Source organism: Phascolarctos cinereus, unplaced genomic scaffold (genome assembly GCF_003287225.1).
Source record: "Phascolarctos cinereus isolate Bilbo 61053 unplaced genomic scaffold, phaCin_HiC Scaffold_3;HRSCAF=262, whole genome shotgun sequence".
NCBI classification, from domain to species: Eukaryota; Metazoa; Chordata; class Mammalia; order Diprotodontia; family Phascolarctidae; genus Phascolarctos; species Phascolarctos cinereus.
In genome coordinates, this window is record NW_027555736.1 from 118475215 (window position 1) to 118492407 (window position 17193).

General features: G+C 40.3%; 1 protein-coding gene across 2 annotated transcripts in view; it reads right to left on the reverse strand.

Moving 5' to 3' along the window:
- LOC110193610 (protein regulator of cytokinesis 1-like) overlaps nt 1–9380 on the reverse strand; it is a 36152-nt gene extending 26772 nt beyond the window's left edge. Inside the window, exon 1 of one of the 2 annotated variants that reach the window (XM_078151120.1) lies at nt 9017–9380. Coding sequence is in view for 1 of the 2 variants with exons in the window: in XM_020965516.2 (XP_020821175.1) it covers nt 8912–8916 (5 nt within the window). In the remaining variant the exon portion in view is untranslated. Of the gene's footprint in view, nt 1–8911 lie in introns of both variants that reach the window. The other variant, XM_020965516.2, reaches the window with a different exon arrangement.
- Nucleotides 9381–17193: the final 7813 nt, after the last annotated feature.

Here is a 17193-nt window from a genome sequence, read left to right on the forward strand (position 1 = left end):
TAGATAATGAAACATACCTCCCTCCTCACGAAGGGAGGTGGGGGCGCTGCCAGAGAAGAGTCTTGTATACATTGTTAAAAATCAGACCATTACATCAGATGTCTGTACTTAGCTGTTTTTCTTAGTTATGAGAGAGGGATCAATCTGGTCAAGAAATGACTATGAAGTTTAAAAAAAATCAATAAAATATACTTCTAAAAACTGCTTAAGAGAAAACCAGAATAAATAAATGTGGTACCCAGAACGGGACATAATACTCAAGATGTTGTCCGACCAACATAGAGTGCAGTTCTCACCTCCTTAGTTCTGCATCCCCTGTCTCTTCTAATGTAGCTTCAGATTGCATTTGAGGGTTTGGGGGTTTTTTCACTGTCATATACTGAGTTTGCAGACCACTAAAACTCACAGATCTTTTCCCAACAATCTGCTTTCCAGCCACGTTGATCTCATTTTGTACTTGTAAGATTGGCATTTGGAACCCAATTTATCCCTTTAAAAATTTATCTAATTAGATTTGGCACAATATTCTCATCTGTAAAGATAGTTTTTAATCCTAAACCTTTCATGCAGTTTATTAGCTAATTTGTTACCTGCAAATCTGATAAGCATCCTTTCTATGCCTTTATCCAAATCACTGGTAAAAATGTTAAACAGCAAAGTGCCAGCCACAGATCCTTGCAAATGACACCACATTAAAGACTCCCCTCTGATCTGACATCAAACCACTAATGTATACTTAAGTTTATTCAATCAGTTCTGGATTCACCTAACTAGACTATGGTACAGTCTTTATCTTTCTATCTTTGCCACTAAAAGATCATCAGAATTCTCTTTCATATGGTATTAAAATCTATGTAAGCTACATTTACAATATTCCTCGGGTCTACTAGTCTAGCAAGATTGAAAGTTATGCTGTCTCAGTGACCCCATTGTTCCCAGTTTTGCTTGTCAATCAGTGTAGAGGAAATGCCACCCAGTCTGCAGCTTTCATTATTACCTACTATCCAGCATGTACCTGGTCACCCTACCTGTTAGTTACCAAGTACCAGCAATTGGAGAGAAGCTGAGACACTACGGCCCATCCCCTTTCACTGCAGTGGACCTATCCAAATTGTCTACCTCAGTGTGAAAATTATCAGTAAAAGCTGGCTCCATCTTGAATCCCTTGCTGATCTCTATTGATCAGCCCTTAAATGTTTCTACTTTGACATGTTTTTTTCCTTCTAATTACATGTCAAGACAATTTTTAGCATTCATTTTTACAAGATTTTGAGTTCTAGATTTTTCTTTCTCCCCTTCTCCCTTCCTTCCCCTCCTCCCCTCCCCTCTTCCTAAAATGGTAGACAATTTGCTATAGTTTATATATGTGCCATCATGTAAAACATATTTCTATATTAGTCACATTTGTGAAAGAAGAAACAGACCAAAAGGGGGGAAAAACATGAAAATGAATAAAGTAAGTGAAGAAAAGTATACTTCAATCTGCATTCAGTCCATCAGTTCTTCATTTGGATGTGGATAGCATTTTTCTCTGTGAGTCCTTTGTATTTGTTTGATATGTTTTTTAATAAATTCCTTTTATTGTGTTTTTTTCTGAGTTTTGCCTCATTAATCAAGGCAAATAAATAATAAATAATTTTCCTTTTAACAGTAATCTTGTCCAAAAAAGGAAATATTTATCTGGCATGATCTGTTCTGCTCCTTTAATTTGTTCATTTTGTCACCTTTTACATCTAGGTCACCCACCTATTTGGGCGTTGTCTTAGCATATGATAGGAAAATCTGGAATGATCTATTCTTAATAGAAGGTCAGCTAGGTGGCATAGTAGATAAAGTGCTGGGCCTAGAGACAGGAAGGCTCATCTTTGTGAATTCAAATCTGGCCTCAGACACTTACTAGCTGTGTGACACCCTGGGCAAATCATTTAATCTAACTCTATTTGCCTCAGTTTTCCCATCTGTAAAATTAGTTGGAGAAGAAAATGGCAAACCACTCTAGTATCTTTGCCAAGAAAATCCTAAATGAGGTCATGAGTCAGACATGACTGAAAAATAACATTCTTAATAAAACCAAACTGGTTCTCTCTGATCTCTGCTTCCTTTTCCAGATGTTCGCTAACCATCCCTTTAATATGTTCTAAAATTTTGACAAGAAACAAAGCCAAGCTCATTGACCTATAATAGAGTCCATTCTCTTCCCCTTTTTGGAAAATATGGACAACTGAACTTCCCGTTCCTATAGCATCTCTCCTATTCTCCGTGATCTTTCAAAAATCAGTGAGTAATAAGCACATGCCAAATGTTTCAGTACTCCACTGGATCACCAAGGACATTGGGGTGCTCTTTTACAACTTCCTTATTTGAGTATTAAATCCCTATTCATAATTTTCATTCTGTCCTTTCCAATTCAAAGATCATTCTCATCAGAGAAAGTAGAAGACAAGACAAGAATCAAAAAGTCCTGGCACCAGTTTTCAATACCCCTATCCTCCCTGTCCCTTATCTGATGGTCCTTTTCCCCAACATAGCTTTCAGAATCTCTTTTTTGTCAGCCTGAAGGATTCAGCAGCAGCCTGGGCTGATTCTGAGCTTTTGGTACTCCTGAACCTATTCTTACAGCTATATCCACACAAAACAGCCTTGCTTTTGTATTCATCTTCTGTTACCAAACAAGGGCTCTAGTATTCTGGTCCAGAATTCGAATGACCTCATTTCTCAACTGTTTCACTTGATCATTCAATAGCCACTCCCCTAAGAAAGTTCAAAGACCACTTATAGAAGTTGAGCCAACAGCTCTTCAATACCGGCAGCAGGAAATGAGTGGTAAGAGAACTAATGAAACCATGGTGACTGAAATTACTAGAATCTAAAACCTTCATGAGGAAAGGGGGCTGGGGGGAGGGGAGAGACACAAAAATCACCAGGAGCTGGGTTGAAGAAATGAGGGAATCAAGTCAGATGCATATGAAAGCTCCTTTTTACTGTTCCTAATAAAACTAAGCTCTCCTCCAGGATTCAACTGAATTCAATAAACAGTTATTCCAGGAGGAAAAAACTTAACAGGACAGTTCTGGTGTTCAGCTTTTGAGGAAAATATATACAACTCGAATTTCTAGTTCTATTCAGCATCAAGTCAGAACCACAAAACTCACTTAAGACTGAAATGCTAACTCTGTTTTGTCCAAGAACCTTGGCTAATTTACCTAGCTCTAAAAAGCAGCACCCTAACAAAGCAAATGAAGGGGGAAGATAATTAAGCAGAAGTCATCTTCAGTGTCTTATCCTAAATTAAAACATCTAGGGCAGGTTTTTTTGATTTTCATTTTATTAAATTTTTAATTTATTTAAATAAAAAATTTTATTTATTTCTAAACTTTTTATTTAATTTTATAATTGTATTCTTTTCAATGAACAAAAATATTGTCTCACTCTCTCGCCCCTACTTCTCTTTTAAAACAAAACAAGACAAAAACAAAAACCTTGTAACAAATAAGCGTAGTCAAGGGAAACAAATTCCTGCATTAGTAGGACAAGGGAGCGCTTCCTAAAGTAGGGATCCACAGATTCAGGATCTGTGAAATTCAATGGGGAAATATATATACGTGTGTGTGCGCGCGTATCTTCATTTCCAATCTCTAACTGAAATTTATCATTTCCCTCAATTATTTAAAAAACATGATTCTAAAAAGGGGTCCATAGGCTTCACCAGCCTGTCAGAAGGATCCAGGACACAAGGCGAAGAATCCCAGATCTAGGGCTACTGGTCAATACACTCAATGTCCTCCAAGAGTGAAGCTTCTGGAGTTGTCTGCTTCCTTTCTACCCCTCCCCTGGATTAGCAGTACTGAATAGCCAAACAGCACCTACCCTTATCAAATGTGCTTCATTAGCTGGGCAGAGAAATCTACCTACTGACTTGAAAAGATAGCTTGCTAGAATTGTTATTTAAAATAAATGAAAGTCATTCTAAGTGATAAAATGAGAGGTTAGCCTGTTAATAAAAGGCGCTTAACTGCATGCGCTTTAACATGTCTTGCTGCTCAGAGGTTTGGGGAGGGACCTACTTTCTAGACCAAGGGGTTCCTAAACATTTTTATATCATGGATTGCTTTGGCAGTGTGGTCAAACCTCTAGACACCTTCTCTGAATAATGTTTTTTAAATACAAAACAAAATATACAGGATTACAATAGAAATCAATTATACTGAAATACTTACCAAAACATTTTTAAACAACTTCACAGACCCCAGGTTAAGAGCCTTTGCGTTCTGGACCTAAGCTATATCTTGCATAGTTGGGTTCTCTACATGAACTCATTTCTAGATAAAGAAGTCTTTAGGAACTATGCCTTAAGGTGCTGGTATTTAATATTGCCTTCGGTTTAAAAAACAACAACAGTCCGGGAGCCAAGATGGCAGAGTAAAAAGGTATTCGCTCTCACTCTCCACTATCAACCTCTAAACACCCAGAAAATATCACCCTAGAAAAAAAAAACAACCTGGAACAGCCAAACTGGAAGACAGGGAACAGCAGTACAGCAGCCCAGCAAAGGGTCTCCCAGTGCCTCAGCAAAAATAAGGGAAGCAGCACTACAAAGGGCCCCAGGTGGATAAGCACCCTGCAGCATTCATCTGAAAGGAGCTGAAGAAAGCAACCTAGAGTCTTCCTAAAGTCCCAGCCTTGCTGATTCCAACCCAATACCAGGTAAGCTGTCAGAACCATACATCCTCCAACTGTCAACCAGGAAGAGATCCTGAAGCCCAGGTGGTAGAGCAGGCAAACACCAACACCTGGGCCTCCAAGTGCCTCAGTGAGGGTGGGAGAACCAGTGGAAACCAGCTCAGAAAACCACAAGGTCCCTGGGCATACCGCAAAGGAATCTCCCAGTGCATTAGCAGAAACAAGGGAGGCAGCATTGCAAGGGGCCTCAGGCAGATAAACACCCTGCAGCACCCATCTAAAAGGGGCTGAAGAAAGCTAAAGGAAACGGAAAAGTAGGCAACCTAGAATTGCCTGAAAGTTCTAGCCTTTAGCTGATTCCAGCCCAACACCAGGTAAGCTGCCAAAACCCTACAGCCTCCAATTTCCAACACAAGAGGCCCCAGCACATAAAGCCAGTGACTAAGACCTAGGCTCCCAACACAAGAAGCTTGGGTCAGTACCCTCTACCCTCTGTTCCCCAGCAGGAGAGTTTAATCTCTTTAAAGGCCAGGGAATAAAGAAACCATGAGTAAAAAGAAACGTACCATAGATTCATATTATGAGAAGAGTGGAGATCAAGACAGAAATTCTGAAGAGGACAACATTGTCAACAAACCCACAGCTGCAACATCAAAAAGGAATATGATCTGGTCTAAAGCCCAAAAAGCCTTCTTAGAAGAGCTCAAGAAGGATTTAAAAAATCTAACGAGAGAGGTTGAAGAGTCCTTAAAAAATACAACTGGCCAATTGGAAAAAAAGTACACTGAAGAAAACAAGTCCCTAAAAAACACAATTGGCAAACTGGAAAAAAACCCAAAACTTGAAGAAAACAAATCCCTTAAAAATACAATTGGCCAACTGAAGAAGGAAGTACAAAAACAGAAGAAAACAATCTGTTAAAAACTAGAATTGGACAAATGGAAACTAATGACTCTATGAGAGAGCAAGAATCAGTCAAACAGAAACAAAAAAATGAAAAAATGGATGAAAACATAAAATACCTCATCAGTAAAACAACTGAACTGGAAAATAGACCTAGGCAAGACAATTTAAAAATCATTGGACTACCTGAAAATCATGATGAGAAAAAGAACTTGGACAGTATTGTTCAAGAAATCATAAAGGAAAACTGCCCTGAAGTCCTAGAACCAGAAGGTAAAATAACCATAGAAAGAATATACAGCTCACCACCTGAAAGAGATCACAACCTTGACAACACTAAGGAATATAATAGCAAAATTCCAAAATTACCAGATGAAAGAGAAGGTGCTGCAAGCAGCCAGAAAGAAACAATTTAAATATCATGGAACCACAGTCAGGATTGCACAGGACCTTGCAGCTTCTACATTAAAAGACCGCAGGGCGTGGAACATGATATTCCACAAGGCAAAGGAGCCCTGGATTGCAGCCAAGGATCAGCTACCCTGCAAAAATAAGCATGATTTTTCAAGGGAGGAGATGGATATTCAATGAAATAGGGGACTTCCAAACCTTCCTCATAAAAAGACCAGAGCTCAACAAAAAATTTGATCTTCAAGTACAAGATTCAAGAAAAACATAAAAAGGTACATGGGACAGAAAGATACAAAATGTTTGTTAATAAGGGCGGACTGTTTACATCCCTACAAGGGAAGATGACACTTGCAACTCTTGAGAATTGTATTGTTATTACACCACCAAGTTAAAGGAGTATACATAAAGAGGGTGGATATTAGCTGACTTTGATAATGATAAAAAAAAATCTAATGGAGTAGGTTAAATGGATCCAAGTAAGTGGATTAGTCTGACCTTAGAAAACGTACTGAGAAAGGAGGAGGCAGACAAGGGTAAATTACATTACAGGAAAAGACAGAACATCCTATTACAGCAGAGGGAAAGGGGGGGGGGCAAATAGAAAGGAGAGACTAAAGGAGGTGGTGGTCAAAAGCAAAGTACTGGTGAGGGGGAGAAGGGAGAGAGGAGAAAGAAAAGCATAAATGGGGGGAAAGGATGGAGAAAAAGACGTGGATAGTAATCATAACTGTGAAAGTTGAATTGCTATCTTCTTTTTTTCTCTTCTGTTGAGTTTTGTTTCCTCTTTCTGATGTTTCCTCCTATTGGTTTTAATTTTTACTTACTTCACTAATGTGAAAATATGTTTAATAGGAATGTAAATATATAGCCTATATTAGATTGTGCACCATCTTGGGGAGGGTGGGGGGGAGGAAGGGGGAGAAAAATTTTAAACTCAAAAGCATATGGAAGTGATCGTTGATAAATCAAAATAAATTAATAAAATTTTTTAAAAAAGAAAAAACAACAACAGTATGTTTATAGCTCCTCTTCCCAATTTCATTGTATTTTAAAATGTCCCAGCTGACAGGGTAGAGGGGTCATACCTTTAAGGACACACATAAAAAAAAAACCCTCTTGTGAGACTATTGTTCAAAGTAGTAGCTTGAATTGCAGTCTCCCCACACTTTAGTGTGATAAATAGTAACAGTGCTTTTCCCTCAATTCATTCACTGTTCTTCAACTTCCAGAACAGTCTGAGACCAACAAATAGGCTGGAAATCCAAACCAGCCTGACCAATCAATTGTTTTCTAAGATTTTCAGGGCACCTGCTTTGTGTGTCCACAGATGCTTACCCTGCTTTTGATTATTTGATTAATACCTGAAATGAAAATGTCCTTGGGCTCCCTACTCCACTTTCCTCATGCTAAAAGATCTGTGGCTGTTTGCCCCATGTTATATGTGGCTTCTACAACTGAGGCACCAAAGATAAAGGGAAAGGCTAACGGGTTTTCTTGCTTTTGCTCTACTTGTACTATTTCACTTGACCTCACAATCCTGTAAAGGAGTGACTACAGTACTTGGGGGTTAGCTTCATTTCACAGATGGAAGATCTCTACAATTCCTTTCAGATACAAATCTATGATCCTCTGAAGAAAACAGGCTCGGGCCAGTTGACTACTTGACCGCATCATGCCCCTGGGTAGAAGCACAGTAGTATGTCTGACACTGAGCTAAGCACTGGATTTGAACCCAGATCTCTCTCAACTCCAAGTCCAGACTGTTTCCCACACCACTGCAATTTATAAGTATTGCAGAGGCCCAGAAGTGAGTGTATAGCCCCTTGTGGGCCGAGACTATTCCTTCTGTTTCTTTTATTCTCTAAAGCTGGTGCTTAAGAAATGTTAGTGTTAGTTGCTAGTTAAGTTCCTCCATTATCTTCTTGACTCGCCCCTGGGAATTTTAGCTTCTGACTGGTGAATCTTAACCATTTCTAATCTGATCTAGACATACACCACCACCCCCAACACACTCACACACAGGGTTATTCCCCAGCTTTCTACCTGCCAAGCGTATGCTTTCCCCCTCTTGAATCAAATCAACCCACCAGCCCCCTTACTCTTTCCACCTCTGGCTCAAGAAAGGATAATCCGATCAATCCATCATTTCCGGAAAAAACTGTCCAAAAAATGGCTCCAGGCCTCCACACAAGATCCTCCTGACTTCCCTAACACTGCTCCTCTAGTAATGTGAGGTCCTCCCTCCTTATTAGAATGTAAGTTCCTTGAGAGCAAGGGCTGTATCTTGCTTTTGTATCTCCACTGCTTAGCACGGTTTATGTTAAGCTCTTAAACGTTTCTTCATGCATTCATTCAAGATCCGAAGCTCCAATGTGCTCATGCCCTAACCTCAGCTTGGAGGTAACATGATATTTACAACGGACACTAACATCCGCAAGATACTTTGCATGCATTATCTATCTCACTCGAGCCTCACAACTCAGGTACTATATAGATAGTATTCCCATTTCATAGATAAGGAAACTCAAAAACTCAGTAAAGTTAAGCCATCTGCTTGGTTAAGTGACCCAGATAACCAAACACGGGATTCGAACCCAGGTGTTCCTGACTCCAAGCGAACCATTTTTCCCACGCTGCCTCTAAAGTTTGCATTTTCCCAGGCGCCTAGCCCAGTGTTCTGCACGTAGCAACCGCTTAACAAGTATCTGCTGAATGCTTGCTTAAAATAAGTATCAATAACTGCGGGGGCAGGGAAGAAGGGCACGGCCGGGTCGAAAAGACGCAGGTGCGACCTCCAAGGGAAGGGGCGAATAACCCACCCGGCAGAACAAGCCGCCCCCTACCCCTGGCCCTGGCCAGAACAAAGTCCAGTCGCCCAGCGGTCTCTGACCCCTCTGTTCCCTCCGCAAGCCCGCACCTCATGGCTGCAGTTTCGAGCCGCTACCTTTCCCAGCTAGGCTCAGTCCCGGTGGAGCCCGTGGATGCAGGCAGGTCCGATCCGGGACAGACGCGGCAAGCTTACCCCTCACACTTGCTCAAATTCCCTGCAAAGTCTTCCGCGGGCGCAAATTTCAATCAGAACCGCTGGGAGGAGCCGCGCTGCAATTGGTCGACGGCTGTAATGATGCTTCTCCTCTTGCTCAGGAAGCCCTGCCTCCCCTGCGCTTGAGCCTGGGAAAAGTGGCCGCGATGAAGGCGTGGAGTGATTTGAAGGAGTTTTGCGGAGGGATTGGAGAATGAAGAAACTTGAGTGGCCGCGGAAGGGGGCGGTGTCCCAAGAACGAAGTGCTATGGACCAGGGAAATTAGATACCAAATTTCATCACTAACTATGAGTGAAATTTAATTCCTCCCCCTCTCCGAACCGCTAACCCCACCAGTGTTCAGTCTTTTTAACCCCTCAAAGAAAGGTCATATAGTTAACGCTTTGGAAAAAAGACGGTTCTCCGTCCCCGCGGCCCTCCTCCTCCCCACCCCTCGACGAAGTGCACTCAGACCTTTTACCTTGGTCTACTGCAATGTCCTACTTCCGAGGTTTTTTTTTTTCAGGCAATTGGGGTTAAGTGACTTGCCCAGAGTCACACAGCTAGTAGTGAGTGTCAAGTATTTGATCTGAGGTCGAATTTGAACTCAGGTGCTCCTGACTTCAGGGCTGGTGCTCTATCCACTGCGCCACCTAGCTGCCCCTTTTCGAGTTTTTCCAACTGCACTCTATTTCTCTTCCAATACAGCCTTCATACCACTGTTAAAGCAAGTTTCCTTTGGCACAGATCTGGCCCCGCCATTCTTTTGCTCTAAAAGCTTCCGTGGCTCTTTATTGTCCACCAAATACAATTCTAAATTCTTTTGCCTGGATTCAAGGCCCTTCATTCCCACAAAATCCCATACTATTCCTCGCTGTGCTTCCCTCTACACTCGAGCCAAAATGGACTAATTCATTTGCTAAATACACCCAAGCTCCCACAAGGCAGTGGCTTTGCTCAAACTGTCTTCTCTTCAATTGCCTTTTAGGGATCTTTACCTCTCAACCCCTATGGGTAATTATCATTTCCACCCTGACTTCAAATAACACTTTATTTTCCACCTCTAAAGTGCTTTTATATTATGGTGTATTGTCCTTACTGTATAACGCTTCTTATACCTGTGCTTTATTGCAAGGCCTGTAAAGGAAAGGGACCTTGTCTTTTCTAAACTTTGTATTTTACTCTCTAGCACAGTTCTGTTGCTGAATTTGTGGAATTGAAGTCAACATTGAAAGAGGAGGTACACTTTGGACAAACTTTGTTTACCCAACAAATGTTGTTCATTCTTTCCTTAATTCTCTGTACCTCAGTTTCCTTCTAGTTCTAAATCTGTGATCCTATAAGGTCTCCACTGGAGCATCCTCATTATTTGATCTCCTTTCAAAACCATTTGAGATCCTGCCCCACAGGAAAATAGAAGGGGAAGGGGATAAGACAAGGGTGGGTATTCAGAATGCATGCCATCTTGGGGTGGCGAGATGGGGTGAAAATTTGAAACTAAAAATCTTGTGGAAGTAAATGTTGAAAACTAAAAATAAATTTATATAAAAATATTATCTCAGACAAAAAACCCATTTGAGATACCAATACTGTTTCTGTCAACCATTTAATTTCTAAATAAAATTTCTGGACTATGTATTAAATGAAGGTTTTCAGTGACCTTATGTACTTCAACTTTTTCCTCTTCAGTTTTAGTAAATCCTTGACTTCATCTAATCTAGACTCAGGGATAAAGTTATTTCTTACTATTTCCCTGCACTAGTCAGATGTTTGTTGTCATGTGATATAGCTAAGGATGCTAATGACAGAAAGCAATAGGAATCTTTTCCCAAGGGGGGCCGGTAGGTGGCACAGTGAATAGAGCACTACCCCTGAATTCAGGAGAACCTGAGTTCAAATCCTACCTTAGACACATAACACTTACTAGCTGTGTGACCCTGGGCAAGTCACTTAACCCCCATTGTCCAACACCACCCCCCTAAAAAAGGAGTCTTTTGCCTAAAACTGGTAAAAATCTGTCCAATTTTATGATATAGTACTGATGCTTAATGAAAGCATTCATGTCTCTGTTCATTTCATATCTTCTTGTGGTTTGTCCATTTTTGCGGTCAGTACCAACTGCACTGAATCGTTTCTAGTAGGTGGGTTATTATTATTTCTGCCTTGCTCTGTTTTATTTTGTCTTCTTGTGGTACTAAGGAAGGCACCATAACAAGGTGCTCCTTGCCCTGCTATCTTGAATCAAGCTGATCTGATCATCACAATGATTTTGAGTAGGGCCCTTCTGAAACCCTCAGCTGCCCTATTTTTTTTTACCCATAGCAGCAGTTGCTATGTAAATTAATCCAATTAGTAGTACTACCAGAACCTAATTAGCCAGCATTTCAGGGTTATCATTATTATATCTTCTGCAACAGAATAATCTGTTGGTATGTTTAATCAACATCACTGATACTGCAACATTGAGAATTCCTGCAACAGGAGAATGCCAGGAGGTAGGTAACATTCTTTATTATGGGTCCTCTCCAAGGAAGATTGCAATTCCTTCACTGAAGGCAGTAGAAGGATGATGAGACTGGGCTCTCTCCAGTCTCTGAGATGAGTACCAGATTAGAATTGTGTCTGTCCACCTAAATATTGCTGGTCTAGGGGCAAGATTTTTAGGTTCAACAGGCTGACTTCAGAAAAACCTGGAAAGACTTATATGGTCTGATGCTGAGTGAAGTGAGCAGAACCAAGAGGACTTTGTACACAATAACAGCCACCTTATGCGATGACTAATATTGTTAACCTGAACCCTTCTCAGCATTACAAGGATCTAAGATATCTCCAGAGGCTTTGGGATGGAAAATGCTGTCCACATCCAAAGAAAGAACTATGGAAGTCGAATCGCTATCACTTATTTTTACCTTCTGTTGAGTTTTGTTTCATCTTTCTGATGGTTCCTCCTATTGGTTTTAATTTTTACTTACAACTTCACTAATGTGAAAATATGTTTAATAGGAATGTAAATATAAAGCCTATATCAGATTGTGTAGCCATCTTGGGGGGGGAGGAAGAGGGAGAAAAATTTTCAACTCAAAAGCATATGGAAGTGATTGTTGATAAATCAAAATAAATTAATAAAATTTTAAAAAAAGAAAAAAAGATTTTTAGGTTCAAAACATAAAGTCACTTCCCTAGTTGCTATGTCTTAGTTTAAAGAGGAAAAATTAATTGCACAGTGGATAGAGCACCTGCCCTGGGGTCAGAAGGAACTGAGTTCAAATGTGACCTCAGACACTTAACACTTAACTAGCTGTGTGACCCTGGGCAAGTCACTTAACCCCAATTGCCTCACACACAAAAAAAAAAAGAAAAGAAAAGAAAGGGGAAAGATTATTCCAAGCTTTTTACCTGCTGGCTTGGCTCTTTTCCACAAAATGCTGGTTATACAAAAGACCATCATAAATACCAAATATCAAGTAAAACTATTTATCAAATCACACAGTAATCAGAAATTGGAGATGTTATACAAATTAGAATATATCAGAAAATACAGAAGAGTAAATGAACTCTCTTGCTAGGAACGAGATATCTTACCTCAAACCAAGAAAAATGCTATACCTCACCCAAAGGAAAATCCCCCAGTTCTCCAGGGTAAAGAGGCAAGCTGAAAATCAGACATTTGTTGAAGAGCCATATTCCCCCAATCTACAGCTTCCAAAGTTTATCCTCCCTGTCTCTCTCTCCCCTCCCTCCCTCCTTTCTCCCCTTCCCCATCTCTCTTCCTCTGTCTTTCATCAACCCCCAAAAATGTCTGCCAATATATTCATACTCTCTACAAATGTCTCTCCACTCCAAAAGCTCCAGTACCAACTCTACCTCTCACCCTCATACAGGTCTGCTCCCTTGCATTAGCATTCTCTCTCAATTAGCACAATTTCATGCAAAATGCCCCTGCTTTGCCTGGGTTTATGTACACAATAACATTGTAAATACAAACAACTTTGAAAGACTTATTGACTAATCATTGCAAAGTCCAAACATAATTTTACAAGACGAATGATTAAACATACTATTTCCTGACAGAAATATGATGGAGTCAAGTTGCAGAATGAGATGTTTTCAGACAAAATGTAATTTGTTTTTATTATGAATATTTGTTACAAATATTTTTTTCCTCAATATGGAAGAGGAGGGGGAAGTGAGAGGAAAGGTAGAGGGAAGTAGGGAGAAAGGAAGGAAAGAGGTTCAGAGGGAAGGAGTCATTAAATTATGTTTTCAAAAAGTACAGAAAGAAAGCCAGATAAATCATAAACAGGACATCTTTGAAAGTAATGTGTCAGGGGCAGCTAGGTAGCATGGTGGATAGAGCTCCGCCTTGGAGTCATGAGGACCTGAGTTCAAATCTGACCTCAGACACTTGATACTTACTAGCTGTATGACCCTGGGCAAGTCACTTAATCCCGATTGCCTCACCAGAAAGCAAAAAAAAAAAAAGTAACATGTCAAATTTATCATATACCTAAAAAGAAAAACAAGCCATATACAATACTTACAGTTTCATGTGCATCCCTCAGTTCTACAATCTATGGAGAAGAGAGTAAGGCTAGTGATTTTTGTACAGTGCTGCCTCATTAAATCCAATTCACTTGCAACTCATGACATCACCTTTCAGATGTTATGGTTCTCTTCCAGAAGGAAGGACAAACAATAACTTTACAGAAGTGATAGTTTTATGTGCTATTTGCTAAGTTTAGGATTAAAAAATAACAAGAAAAAATAAATTCATGTAATGATTCAATTGTGGCAATGGTTCAAACTGCCCAGAGTTATCTAGGTTAAAAGGAATAATACTTGGGAAAGAGAAGGTAGAATAAAATGAAGTTGAGAAATCAGCTGGTAGCTGATATTACTACTATATCACTATTGTAATATATTACTACTGGTATTACTACTATAAAATTGATTATTTTCTTATAATACAGACAGAAAATCAATTATAAATCAAGACTTGCTTCCACAATTTCTAAATGCACATTTGTGACAAGAAAAACCAAATGCACTTTTTAGTATTTTTATGTAACTACTGGACAGTAACAATTATTACTATAGTCTTTCATTATCTGCAGGTATTGGTTGCAGACTAAACATTTGACTTTGATATTATTACCACACTCAACACAGGTCTGAGATAAGAAGGTCGGCAGAAGACTGAAGTTAAAAATTTCTGATTTACCTGAGAAACAAAGTGGAATGTGACCAATGGAAAGCAATTATCCCTCTCTGAGTAAAGAGACTCAGCTGGATGGGAATTTTCCAAGCCCCAGGTGTATCAAATGTTGTACTTGGTCATACATAGCCTTCTTTTTATCTCAGGAGAATTTGACTGGGGGGGTACTTTCCCCTAGGAAAGAGACTCTCAATCTACCAAGTTCCAGAAAACCCCTGAGGTTCTTTTGAACACTTCTCCCAACAGGTTTAGGCCTGGTTGCTATGGGGACCAAATCCTCACCCTTACACCTACAAGAACTCATTAATAAGAAAGTTGATGAGGGTCTAAGCACCAATTATGACTGTTTTCCAATTAGGGCTACTACAAGGAATCCTAATAATTATCTTTGATTTGGTTTAGGGGTAACAGGGATATTTCTGTAGAATCTTCTCTTTCCTCTGTTGTCTAGTGCCTGGATTAGACTTTAGGGATAGTGGTTTAAACTCCTATAGCTTTCTTCTGTCACATGGGCTCTTTCCCCAAACCCTGCACACTTGTCCTGTGCCCCTGGGGCTAATCGGAGTGTCTGCTGCTGCACTGAGAGGATGATGTTGTCAGAGTATAGCATAGTATAAGTCTTATTCAAGACCTCAGAAAATAGTGGCTGGCCACATCTTAAAAATACATCAGCTTTCAATCTGGATCTCAAAGGTAAGAGAAATCTAGAGACCACTGATGAACTTTCCCTTGTATCTTAAGTTAGAATGTGCGGCAAACTATATACTCCAGCAGTTTCTGGAGTATAAGAGCTCTCTTTTGGGAGTTTAGAAGGTGAGCTTACTATGGTTTCATGGAAGGGATAATGAAAGAATATTTAACTTGCAATGTTTTAGTGCTGAAGTCTAGGAAACCAGTAATCCTAAATCCATTCCTGCAGCTGAGGAAAAACAGTTAAAGTGCTGCAAAGCAGAATTCCTCTGAGCCTACAAAGCATGCTGCTGAGGTCCCTGGGATTTTTAGTGCAACGGTCAGAGCCCCCTGGGATTCTCCCTTCGGTCAAGGGCCAACTTGATGCTAGGGAAGTGTGGTGAGGGAATACACATTCATATGATGTGTATGCACATGTATATTTTCAAACTTTTTTATTTATAAGCATTTATGTTTTATCCCTCCCACCTTTTCCTACTCCTAATATTAAAAAAAAACTCTTGTAACAAATATGCATAGTCAAGCAAAACAAATTCTGAGGGAATATACTTCCAGAATCTGATTTCACTGGGAGAGATACTCTATCCACCAAAGTTGATTAAAGATTTTTAGGAACTCCTATGAAAATTCAGCACTTAGTAGCCAAGTCTTTGGTAATGAGCCTTTTTGAATTTAGCTACTCTGTTTCTCCAATAGATAAGTTAGTTGCTGGTCCCCTCCCTATTTAATCTTTCCAGTATGGTGGGATCTGCCAGAATCTGTACTCCATTGGCATAGCCTTCCAAAAACCCAGGGTCACCTTAAATGGCACACTGAAGCACTGCAGTAGGACTGAAAAGAATGATGGTCTATTTTAAATGTCTGCCAGCTATCAGCTGATCTCTCAACTTCCATTTCATTCTGACCTTCTCTTTCCCAAGTATTATTCCTTTTAGCCTAGATAACTCTGGGCAGTTTGAACCACTACCACATAATCTTCCAATATCAGGGATATTAGGCAGCAAATGTGGAGTCTTCTATCCCTCCTGGTGAGACCTAAGGACCTATAGTATTTTAGGGGTTTTTTTTGTTTGTTTTTAGACTTTCTGTCTGTGGGCCTGATAAAACTGCATACTTATGAGCTCTGAAACCATGAGGCTGACTTCTTCACTTCTATCCATTGGGCTGCTACTATACAACTCCCAGGTGGGCCTTGCCTACTGGACCTCTTCCTCAGGTACAGTTTTCTTCTTGGTATCTCCCACCCTTATTAAACAACACTAGCCTAAAGTTTTAAAAGAAAGCAGGGCACCTTTGTTCTTCTAAGAAACTTTTCTATACTTACTGGGGAGGGTGACACCAACTATCACTGCCCACTTCCTTAAACAGAGACCCTGAAACTATGTAACACTCCTCTCATTTCCTACAGCTGTGATCCATTATCCACACCTGTTGCCAGCCTTCCCGGGACAAGAGTGGGCATTATTATCCAGGTTTCTTCTGTCCTCGGCTCTCTGATCACCCAGGGGAAGGCTACTGCTGCCACCTCCTACCCTCTGGAGGTTCCTGTTGTACCCAGGCAGAGTTTGAGACACTGAATCAGGTCAATCTGTCAGCATTGCCACCTCCACCCATCTTAAGGTAAGACACCTACAAAGTCGGCCTAGGGAGCCAGCTTGTTATGGTATTATCCATAGTCATACAGCACCAGCACTGAAACAGCTTTAGGGACCCTTTTCCTAAGTTAAGGGCCCATCCTCTGCACCACTTGGAAGGGACCTCAAAGGCCATCTAGTCCAACCTGTACCTGAACAAGGACCTCTCTACATTACCCACAAGTTACGATCCACCCTCTGAAAATCTATAGTGAGGTAGGCCCACAGGCTTCTAAGACTGTCCATTCTACTTTTGGATAACTAATTGTTAAGTTTTTCCTTACATAGAACCTAATATGTCTCTAAGCAGCTTATATGAATTGTTCTCAGTTCCTGCCCTTTGGGGGAAGGGGGGAGCAGAAAAAGAATGAATGAAAAAGCATCTATTAAAGTGCTTACTATTTGCCAATCATCTTGCTAAATGCTAGGGATATAACAAGAAAAAAAAACAATCCTTGCTCTGAAGAAACTCATATTTAATTGTGGGAGACAACACAAAACCACAGTTGACCAGCAGGACAGACTGAAAAGCCTGGAAATCAGAAAGATTCAGCAGCAGGGTAAATTGGAAAATCAAGTCATGACCATTTCTGGAGGAAAGGACATTAGGATGCATCAGGATGGGAAAAGAGTAAGGC